Here is a 12,272-nt window from a genome sequence, read left to right as displayed (position 1 = left end):
GTCTCTGATCCGGCAGGTCGGAGTCCTCCGGATCAGATGCACAAGACTTCTATTTTTGCTGGATGCCGGAGCACGACGCATCAATCTCAACAGAGCAGATGGAGCGGGACAGGAAGTCAGGTTTTAGGACAAAGTGATACCTCTTATCTCTTCTTCTGTACATGCAAAAGTAGTGTTTTCAACTAAAACCTCGCCCTGCTGTCTTTTAACATTTAGATTTATCCCTCAATGTGATTATTTGCCATGAAAACAGACGAAAAAGGATGTTTTTAAAGCCAAATGTCAATCATGTGGTCTGACACCTTCCCCCTCTGAGTGGTTTAAGGCATTACAAATGACAACAGAGAAGGTATCAGTGTTGTTGTTTATGGTTTTGTTTGCTTTTGAAGGTCATAAAGAGACATCAGTGTTGGTTTCAGTCTGTTTCTCAGCTGGTGAAAAATTCCTCATAGTGCCTTTAACTACAACAACAAACCGTCATGATGAGCGGAGCCAGGCCTGGAGTCAACAGGTCAGAGGTTTTCAGAGGACCAGAAAGACAACATGGATGAGGAGAGGAGGAGGAGGAGAATCCTTGATCCAGTGATTACCACAGGGAAAACCTCGGTCACATGACTCCAGCTGTCCGGCGGTCCTGGGAGAGGTTTCTCTTTCAGGCGCGTGAATACAGGGAGAGATTTTTCGTGAACAATGACGATTCGTAAATGATCGTAGAGTTCGCTTTAGCTCGATAAATCAGAGACGCAAACTTGAGAGATTTGCCCAGACATGTTTTTGTTAAGTCATCCTGCACCATGTCCTCACTCCTCCGCCTTATCCCTCCCCCTCCCCCTCCCTCAGAGTCTCCAGGAACACCCACGGGCAGGAGTGTGGGCGGGACGACAGACGCTGAGGAGGCGTCCAGGCTGCTGGCAGAGAGGAGACGTCTGGCTCGGATACAGAAGGAGCAGGAGGAGAAACAACGGCAGGAGGATGAGAGGTGTGTGTGACAGAACCACTGCTGCTGTGGAATTTGGACCTATCAGAATCAAGCATTTAACACAGCTGGGTGACAATAAACCTGAGACTAACACCCTCTCTTCCTCCAGGCTGAGGGCCGAGGAGGAGCAGAGGAGGCTGCAGGAGGAGAAAGAGAGACAGGAGAGAGCCGCTGTGCAGGCGGAGGAGGAGAGAGTGAGGCGGGAGGAGGAGCGGAGGAACAAAGAGGACGAGGAGAGGCGACAGAAGGAGCAGAGATGGAAGGACATGCAGGACCAGCTGGACAGAGAGGTGAGGAGCTGCATCAGAGTCTGTGACATGTAGACTTTAAGAGATAAACATAGAGAGAGGATGAGAGTGATGGAGTTTCTCTTTCAGAGGGAGGAGGCCTTCCTGAGAGCCCAGAAGGAGGCGGAGAGGAAGAGGCAGGAGAGAGAGCTGCTGCACATCCAGGAGGAGCAGGAGAGGCAGCAGAGGAAGAAGGTATCAGACGTCCAGACAAAGATCTGCACGAAGCTTTGATTCTACATCAATAAAAACTTGAAAACTTGTTTTCACAGAGGATTGAAGAGATCATGAAGAGGACAAGGAAGAGTGAAGTGGAGCCTCTGACCGGGACTGCAGGTGAGCCGTCCTGCGACACAACATCAACTCTTTCCAAACAGAGCAGGTCTAGACCAGACTCTATGTTCTATTATTAACAAAGACCCAACATCAAGACCGGATCAGATCCAGTCCCATCTTCCAGACAGGACTCAGTCTGGTCTCATCTTAATCCACCATGAGCAGAGCACTTTGCAGCATTTAGCAAGTTACAGTGGCAAGGACAAACTTCCTTTAACAGGCAGAAACCTCCAGCAGGACCAGACTCATGTTAGACACACATCTGCTGAGACCGTGTTGGAGAGAGGGATAGAGGGAGATGAAGAGAGAGAGAGAGATGATAGTGGGGAGACGGGGACTCCAGAAAGGTCTATGGTTAGTAACTTTAATGGGACAGGAAGAGTTAAAGTAAGAGACAGACAGAGAGAGGAGAGAGAGGGAAAGACAGGATCCCAGTGTGTCAGTTCCCCCAGCAGTCTAAACTTATAGCAGTCTGAGCCTATAGCAGTCTGAGCCTATAGCAGTCTGAGCCTATAGCAGTCTGAGTCTATAGCAGTCTGAGCCTATAGCAGTCTGAGCCTATAGCAGTCTGAGCCTATAGCAGTCTGAGCCTATAGCAGTCTGAGCTTATAGCAGTCTGAGCTTATAGCAGTCTGAGCTTATAGCAGTCTGAGCTTATAGCAGTCTGAGCCTATAGCAGTCTGAGTCTATAGCAGTCTGAGCCTATAGCAGTCTGAGTCTATAGCAGTCTGAGCCTATAGCAGTCTGAGCCTATAGCAGTCTGAGCCTATAGCAGTCTGAGTCTATAGCAGTCTGAGCCTATAGCAGTCTGAGTCTATAGAAGTCTGAGCCTATAGCAGTCTGAGCCTATAGCAGTCTGAGCCTATAGCAGTCTGAGCTTATAGCAGTCTGAGCTTATAGCAGTCTGAGCCTATAGCAGTCTGAGTCTATAGCAGTCTGAGCCTATAGCAGTCTGAGCCTATAGTAGTCTAAGCCTATAGTAGTCTAAGCCTAGAGTAGTCTAAGCCTATAGCAGTCTAACTAAGAGTGTTTAATCTTGATACCCTGGTCTTCTTTGAGTTCTCTAAGGAAACTGAGATGTTTTCAGGTGACAGGGTAAAAAATAACAGATGCGCAGTGTCACGGTGAAGGGGTAGCAGTCTCTGGTTCGGTGTGCGTGTGTGTGTGTGTGTGTGTGTGTGTGTGTGTGTGTGCGTGTGTGTGTGTGTGAGGTGTGTCAGATGTTGTGTTTATTTGTTGTCTTCTGTCTCCTCGCTCTGGGATGTAGAATATTCTCCCCAAACTTAATTTCCTCTCCTTTAAAATCACTTTCCTGTAAATCGGATCAGACGAGCGTCTGCAGTGTGACTCAGCAGAGTCAGACAGACAGGAGGACAGCGCCTCCTGGTGGTTAAACGTCAGTCAGACAAACACTGAGCACACTGCAGTACTTATCGAACTCTCTGACCCAGACTGGGTTATATCAGGACACTTTCATCAGCCGGGCGGCCTCAGAGGAAATCAAACTCGCTAATATATCATGACATTACAACAAACCCTCAACACATATTTCATTTTAGAATCCATTTACGACTTTAAACTATTTATTTTCAGCAGATTTAATCTCTTTATTGTGTTTTTATTTTTAACTTTTTAACCCCTCGTCTGTCCTCAGTGCCCGACTCGAGGGCAGAGGCTGCCGTCGCCTCAGAGGAGGAGGCAGCGACTCCAGCTGAAGCCCCCGTCATCATGCTGGGACCTCTGGAGCACAAGAGCTTCGTGGACGAGCTCTCTGACGGAGTCCAGTCCATGGACGTCAGGTGAGACGTCCCTCACATCTGTGGAGAACTCTCCACCAACGTGTCTGTTGAGTTTGAGTCCGGCATCTTTCTTTCTTTGTGTTGAAGGTTCATGCAGAAACATTTCAGCTCATGCGTCTCTCGTCTCTTTTCCACGTATGCATCTCTCTCCCTCAGCGCTCATCCACACAGACCAGAGGATGTTCTGTGTTTCAGGCCGAGGAGCTTTTATTGTCTGAACTCGTGTCTTGAAAAGTGCAAATAAACAAGCTGTCCTGTCTCTGTCATCATCGTGTCTTTAAGTTCTCCATCTGTCTCCATCAGTCCTGTGTCCAGGGACGAGCAGGCGAGCGCTCACGAGTTCTCCCCGGTCACCGAGGGCTGCCCCCTGGACCACCTGATAGACATAGACGCCCACGGACCAGGGCAGGGTCACGTCGCGGAGACGCCCCCGTACCCCAAGATGCAGGCCGGCAGCGGGGTCGGGGACCTGAACAAAAACCTTCTGATTCAGGCGTACAGCGCCGCCTCTGAAACATCACAGCTCATCCACAGCATCGGGCCGACCAAGCTGGACGTCCAGTAGCCAGGTAGAGACCGGCTCAGACTCCAGCGTGTCCACACACACACACACACACACACACACACACACACACACACACACACACACACACACACACACACACACACACACATGAGATGATGAGATGTTGGTTAATTTGTTAACACTTGTTGCTGCAACAGTTACAGAATAATAATAATAACTTTATTTATAGAACCTTTAAAAACAATGTTTACAAAGAGCTTTGACACACAGCATGGCAGGATTCAGGAGGACGATGGAATAAAGCTTTAACAGAGAGGAGTGTGGAAAATTTTAACAAAACACAACAAAAAACAAAATGTTCAAAATAATAAATTCAAATGAAACAGAATAAAGTGATGAAACAACAGAGCATTAAATCATTGTTATAAAGGTGAAGAATAAATTGATAAATAAAATGAACTTAAGATAAATCAAATAAATAAATAAATGGATACAATTAAATAAATCAAATATCATCAATAAATAAATAAATGAATCAAATATATAGATACATTTAAATAAATCAAATAAATCAAATAAATAAATAGATAGATAGATCTTTATTTGTCCTTAATAAGGAGATTTGTTGTCACCATCTGTACAAGAATACATCTACCAAACACAAATAAACAATAACATTCAGCCAGCCTCACAACAATGGTGCACATCATCATCCCACATATAAATACACTGGACACATATAAACACACTGGACACATATAAACACACAGGACACATATAAACACACAGGACACATATGAACACACAGGACACATATAAACACACAGGACACATATGAACACACAGGACACATATAAACACACTGGACACATATAAACACACCGGACACATATAAACACACTGGACACATATAAACACACTGGACACATATAAACACACTGGACACATATAAACACACTGGACACATATAAACACACCGGACACATATAAACACACCGGACACATATAAACACACTGGACACATATAAGCACACTGGACACATATAAACACACTGGACACATATAAGCACACTGGACACATATAAACACACCGGACACATATAAACACACTGGACACATATAAACACACTGGACACGTATAAACACACCGGACACATATAAGCACACCGGACACATATAAACACACTGGACACATATAAGCACACAGGACACATATAAGCACACTGGACACATATAAACACACTGGACACATATAAACACACCGGACACATATAAACACACCGGACACATATAAACACACTGGACACATATAAGCACACAGGACACATATAAACACACTGGACACAAATAAACACACTGGACACATATAAGCACACTGGACACATATAAGCACACAGGACACATATAAGCACACTGGACACATATAAACACACAGGACACATATAAACACACAGGACACATATAAGCACACTGGACACATATAAACACACTGGACACATATAAACACACTGGACAGATATAAACACACTGGACACATATAAACACACTGGACACATATAAACACACTGGACACATATAAACACACTGGACACATATAAACACACCGGACACATATAAACACACTGGACACATATAAACACACTGGACACATATAAACACACTGGACACATATAAACACACCGGACACATATAAACACACCGGACACATATAAACACACTGGACACATATAAGCACACTGGACACATATAAACACACCGGACACATATAAACACACTGGACACATATAAACACACCGGACACATATAAACACACCGGACACATATAAACACACTGGACACATATAAGCACACTGGACACATATAAACACACCGGACACATATAAACACACTGGACACATATAAACACACTGGACACGTATAAACACACCGGACACATATAAGCACACCGGACACATATAAACACACTGGACACATATAAGCACACAGGACACATATAAGCACACTGGACACATATAAACACACTGGACACATATAAACACACCGGACACATATAAACACACCGGACACATATAAACACACTGGACACATATAAGCACACAGGACACATATAAACACACTGGACACATATAAACACACTGGACACATATAAGCACACTGGACACATATAAACACACTGGACACATATAAACACACCGGACACATATAAACACACAGGACACATATAAGCACACTGGACACATATAAACACACAGGACACATATAAACACACAGGACACATATAAGCACACTGGACACATATAAACACACTGGACACATATAAACACACTGGACAGATATAAACACACTGGACACATATAAACACACTGGACACATATAAACACACCGGACACATATAAACACACCGGACACATATAAACACACTGGACACATATAAACACACTGGACACATATAAACACACCGGACACATATAAACACACAGGACACATATAAACACACAGGACACATATAAACACACCGGACACATATAAACACACAGGACACATATAAACACACTGGACACATATAAACACACAGGACACATATAAACACACCGGACACATATAAACACACCGGACACATATAAACACACCGGACACATATAAACACACAGGACACATATAAGCACACTGGACACATATAAACACACAGGACACATATAAACACACCGGACACATATAAACACACCGGACACATATAAGCACACTGGACACATATAAACACACAGGACACATATAAACACACCGGACACATATAAACACACCGGACACATATAAGCACACTGGACACATATAAACACACAGGACACATATAAACACACTGGACACATATAAATACACTGGACACATATAAATACACTGGACACATATAAACACACTGGAAACACACTGGACACATATAAACACACTGGACACATATAAACACACTGGACACATATAAACACACTGGAAACATATAAACACACTGGACACATATAAACACACTGGACACACATGAACACACTGGACACATATAAACACACTGGACACATATGAACACACTGGACACATATAAACACACTGGACACATATAAACACACTGGACACATATAAACACACTGGACACATATAAACACACAGGACACATATAAACACACTGGACACATATAAACACACCGGACACATATAAACACACCGGACACATATAAACACACAGGACACATATAAGCACACTGGACACATATAAACACACAGGACACATATAAACACACCGGACACATATAAACACACCGGACACATATAAGCACACTGGACACATATAAACACACAGGACACATATAAACACACCGGACACATATAAACACACCGGACACATATAAACAAACTGGACAGATATAAACACTCTCTCTCTCTCTCTCTCTCTCTCTCTCTCTCTATCTATCTCTCTCTCTCTCTCTCTCTCTATCTCTCTCTCTCTCTCTCTCTCTCTCTCTCTCTCTCTCTCTCTCTCTCTCTCTCTCTCTCTCTCTCTCTCTCTCTCTCTCTCTCTCTTTCTGCAGAAGAGCCGGCCGGTTCAGTCCAAACAGGAGCCTGGAGAACAAAACCAAGAAATCATCACCTCTGTCTGCAACGACGATGACGACAAGAACCATCGTCTCCACAAAGGAAGGAATGCTCAATAACTCACCTCACATCTGTAAAACTAAAACTCGCTTCGCAGTAAAGCTTTTGGCAACGATTTGACGCAGCGCAGGCGGGCGACTGTGACTCTCACACACGTCACAGTTTGACTCAATCACACAGATGATATGAAGAGGGTTTATAAGTAAGGTTTCTGCATGTTTGTTGGATTTAAAAGTGAAGAATCGGGATGAAAAGAAGTGTAAAGTAAAGGTGAAACGTTATTAACACACATGCTCAACACAGCATCTTCTCATGACTTCTACATTCTGATCTCCTGAAGCCAGCGTCGTCCGCCTGCGCCGCCTCAAAGCATCACTCGAGTATCACCCGCTTTAATCTCTCAGCCCTGCTTTTGTAAAGTGTAAATAGACGTGAGCGGTGGAGGAGGAGTGTGGGGCGGCTCTGTAGCAGTGAATCTGGAGGGAAGCTGTAAAAAAAAAGAAAAAAGAGACACTGTTGTGTAAATCCTGTGTAGCATCTTCAGTGAGGACTAGCTAGCTGAGCTGTTAATGGTTGTAGCTGTGTACTGGACCAGTGTGTGAGAGCCTCTCTCTCTGTCTGTCAGTGATGGTTCCTGTGTGTTTACCTCCCCTCTGCTGACAGCGACGCCTCCTCTGTCGTCCTGACGCAGAAGAAAACGATCTGATATTATAGCCCCGCCTCTCGCTTTGTTTTCTGCTGCTCGTCACTCCATTCACGGACGTCTCTGTGGAGGTGAAAGGAAGGGGGAAGAATACGTCAAATGTCCTGCATTTTGATCAGGAAAATGTTGACACTGTGTTGTGTTTTTTTGTCTGACACTGACTGTAACCACGCTTACTGCAGTTCATAGAGTGCACTTACAGTAGATGTGTGTTTCACCGCTCTGAAGACGCTTGATTTTTCCTCCTCAGCTCATCCCCCCCCCCCCCCCGACTAAAAATATACCTCACCATTCAGAACAGACTCTGGTGTGAAACAGCGTTCACCGCCTCGCAGCTCATCACCTCTGAGGCCTTAAACCTCTGTGCAGTCAAACATGTCCCCTGAAGCAGCCAGCCGTCTCTGCGTTATCCAGCATGTGCACTTTGGCTCTGTAAAGGCTCCTTTCCACTAAGAACACCGTGAAGTAGAGAGACAGCGATTTCTAGAGCAAGTCTGGGTTTGATGTCAGCCGGTCAGGCAGGAGAGAAAACATGACTCATGAGAAATTATGAAACTATGAAAGAAAGCTTTGATTATCTGCGGGGTAAAAGCATGCCACAGACTCTGAAGGACCCCAGAGTTAAAGGGAGTCACAGTCAGGATCGCTGCCTGAGCAAATTCCCCCAGCAGAACCCAAAACACCATCACTGACCGACCCGTGTGCAAATATCAGTCCAATATTTCCTCCTACATCATGATCTGGTGCCAATTATGACTCTTTGTTGTAAAGCTACTCCATTCCTCACATTTATTGTCGCACCCCCTCCTAAATCTGTACATTTATTTTAATAGTTTAGGAAAATCTGTCCTGTTATTTATTAAAATTATGGTTATGAACTAGAATTTTTTTTCTTATAGCTTTAAGCCAGATCTGACATTCTTATGTTTACTGACATCCCTACATGTTTGTTGTTTTAATCACCTCAAACTCAGAGGAGAAATCTGTAACTATGTTTTACATGGTGGTCCCATGGAAGAGGATAACGGCCTCTGAGTATTTATTTATTTATTTATTTATTTATTTATTTATTTATTTATTTATCTATTTATTTATTTTATGTCTGACCTCTTTTTTCTCAGAATTCTAAGCATAAATTCACATTAAGAGAAAACAGAAACAGAGAGGTCAGACCTCATGGAATGAAAACCTCAGCAGCTTTACTTCTAGAATGACACAATTGAGAATTTAGAGACTTGGAATTCTGATGTCTGGCTTTTTTCTCTGAGTTCTAAGAATTCTGTTGTTGTTTTTTAAGTCTTAAATCCAATTTTGAGATTGGGTTTTGACTTGATTGAACTTTGATTCATCTCTAGAAGTCTGAGATGATTGTCAGGATTATGAGAAAATAAATCAGAATTCTACTGTAGTTCCGGAATCCTTTGATAAAAGCCAGAATTCTGGAACTCCTGATTTCCTCATTCAAAGAAAATAAAAAAGAAATTGAAAAATAATCAGGTCAGACCTCAGAAAAAATAGATCCTCAGTAAAAACTAAACGTCTTGGAGTATAGCTACTGACAATATCTTTGAGGACAGAATCCTGACTTTTGGCTTTTTTGAGATTGTAGACAGAATTTGGACTTAAAGCCGACATTCATCTCTAGAAGTCTGAGATGAATGTCAGGATTATGAGACAAGAAGTCAGAATTCTACTGTAGTTCTGGAACTCTTTGATGAAAGTCAGGATTCTACTGTAGTTCTGGAACTCTTTGATGCAGTCAGGATTCTACTGTAGTTCTGGAACTCTTTGATGCAGTCAGGATTCTACTGTAGTTCTGGAACTCTTTGATGAAAGTCAGGATTCTACTGTAGTTCTGGAACTCTTTGATGAAAGTCAGGATTCTACTGTAGTTCTGGAACTCTTTGATGAAAGTCAGGATTCTACTGTAGTTCTGGAACTCTTTGATGAAAGTCAGGATTCTACTGTAGTTCTGGAACTCTTTGATGCAGTCAGGATTCTACTGTAGTTCTGGAACTCTTTGATGAAAGTCAGGATTCTACTGTAGTTCTGGAACTCTTTGATGAAAGTCAGGATTCTACTGTAGTTCTGGAACTCTTTGATGAAAGTCAGGATTCTACTGTAGTTCTGGAACTCTTTGATGAAAGTCAGAATTCTACTGTAGTTCTGGAACTCTTTGATGAAAGTCAGGATTCTACTGTAGTTCTGGAACTCTTTGATGAAAGTCAGAATTCTACTGTAGTTCTGGAATCCTTTGATAAAACCAGGATCCGACACTCCTGGTTTCAAAGTTCTAAGAAAGAAAAAATAAGAATTTGAAAAAATCAGGTCAGACCTAAAAAAAAAAATAGATTCTCAGTGAAACTAAACATCTTGGATTATAGCTGCTGACAATATCTTTGAGGACAGAATCCTGACTTTTGGCTTTTTTCACAGAATTCTGAGTTTAAAGTCATAATTTAAAAAAAGCTGACTTCAAATCCCAGATTTCAGACTTCTTTCTCAGAATTAAGATAAATGTCAGACCTCAAAACTCATTTTCAGTGGCCTTATCCCCTTTAGTGGTCTTGTTCCAGGTGTACTTTGTTTGTTCATTGATTCATTCATTCAACACCAACCAGACTGTGAGTACTGGGTTAATGTTGATTTTTGATCAAGTGCCAGTTTTTCCATTCATTTGTTTCTTTATTGCTCTTTTCTACGTTTTTTTTTTTTTATATCAACATCAACAAACTGGTAACAGTTTTTTTGATGTGGAGTCTTAATCCTGTCCCATGACCCCATAAACATTTGGCTGAAGGTCCTGTGCAGTCTTCTTTGCAGGGTAGAAAATGTAGGAGAGTAATCCAGCTCAGATCCGGGTGCACAGATTGCTCTTTAAAACCTCACCGTTGTGGGAAAGCGTCTCTGTTCTCCTCTGAGGCGCCACACTGAGTCAGAAGAAACACTTCACTGCTGCTAACCTCAGTGCTGTCTTACGTTTCTACTCTCCTGCTGGCTCCACCTCCCTCCATACTTGCTCATAACTCCTCCAGATTCTGCTGACGCTCATTTGTAAGAGGGTCCCCTCGGTCCCCTTGTATATGAAGTAAAGGACATAATGTTTATCCTAATAGTACTTAACTCTGTGACACTGCAGCTTGGTGGAATATATCATTGTAGATGTGGTGCATGGAAAACTGCTGAAAAAGAAACAATAAAACTTCATCAAGCCATTCGTGTGTCGATGAGCTGGATAAATGAACAGATGTATGATAATGAAGACGAACAGGTGACTCTGAGAAGAAGAGTCAAACCTGTGTATGATGTTTAGACATTCATGATATGTGAAGAATCTAGTGTAGGCCTTTACCAATGCAGCCACTTTTATTTCTCATTATATCTCACTGTGTGTCGACTTTATGCTGCACTGAAATTAAAACTGATCTGCAAAACTGAGAGTGCATTTTGCATTCTTTAATATTTATCACATTTCATATCATAACAGTGACACTGAACCATGTTCTCACACTCACACTGTGCAGGCGTAGAGAGGAGTATATCAGCCGTGCATGAGGGAGAGAATAAGAGCTCTACAAAATGTTAGTTTTCCTGCAAGGCTGCTTCCTTTTTAACACCAGGGTCTTCACAGTTTGATAGTATTTCAATAAAATGACTTCATTTAAACATTATGAGCTTCAAATTGCACATTTCAATCATTTTAATGCAAGAATCAGATTCAAGAAAGCTTTATTGCTAAGTGAGCTCACACACAAGGAATTTGACGTGGTGATAGGAACACCAGTACTTAACAACGAGACAGTAAGGACAATAAAAATATGGAAACCTAAATATAAAAATTGTAAAAGTAAAATACTATCTGTACAAAGAAGTATAAAAGTCCTATTTACATAAATTAGCCTAAGCCAGAGTGCACATTTAGCAGATGAATATAATGATAAATTATGTTATGGATTAAATTACAATATTGCACATGGTTATTGAGGTATTGCACCAGAAATCA

General features: G+C 42.3%; 1 protein-coding gene across 4 annotated transcripts in view; it reads left to right on the top strand.

The window, feature by feature from the left end:
* map7d2b (MAP7 domain containing 2b) overlaps positions 1-9,145 on the top strand; it is a 31,220-nt gene extending 22,075 nt beyond the window's left edge. For all 4 annotated transcript variants that reach the window (XM_034705812.1, XM_034705813.1, XM_034705811.1 and 1 more), the window contains 7 exons: positions 841-979; positions 1,089-1,269; positions 1,357-1,461; positions 1,539-1,602; positions 3,257-3,401; positions 3,705-3,970; positions 7,503-9,145. In XM_034705812.1, the coding sequence (XP_034561703.1) occupies positions 841-979; positions 1,089-1,269; positions 1,357-1,461; positions 1,539-1,602; positions 3,257-3,401; positions 3,705-3,966 (896 nt within the window). In that variant the 3' untranslated portion in view covers positions 3,967-3,970; positions 7,503-9,145. The remainder of the gene's footprint in view (positions 1-840; positions 980-1,088; positions 1,270-1,356; positions 1,462-1,538; positions 1,603-3,256; positions 3,402-3,704; positions 3,971-7,502) is intronic.
* Positions 9,146-12,272: the final 3,127 nt, after the last annotated feature.

The sequence above is a fragment of the Notolabrus celidotus genome, chromosome 17, assembly GCF_009762535.1.
Source record: "Notolabrus celidotus isolate fNotCel1 chromosome 17, fNotCel1.pri, whole genome shotgun sequence".
Lineage (NCBI taxonomy): Eukaryota > Metazoa > Chordata > Actinopteri > Labriformes > Labridae > Notolabrus > Notolabrus celidotus.
The sequence above is the reverse complement of the archived record's forward strand: the minus strand, read 5'-3'. Positions and strand labels throughout refer to the sequence as shown.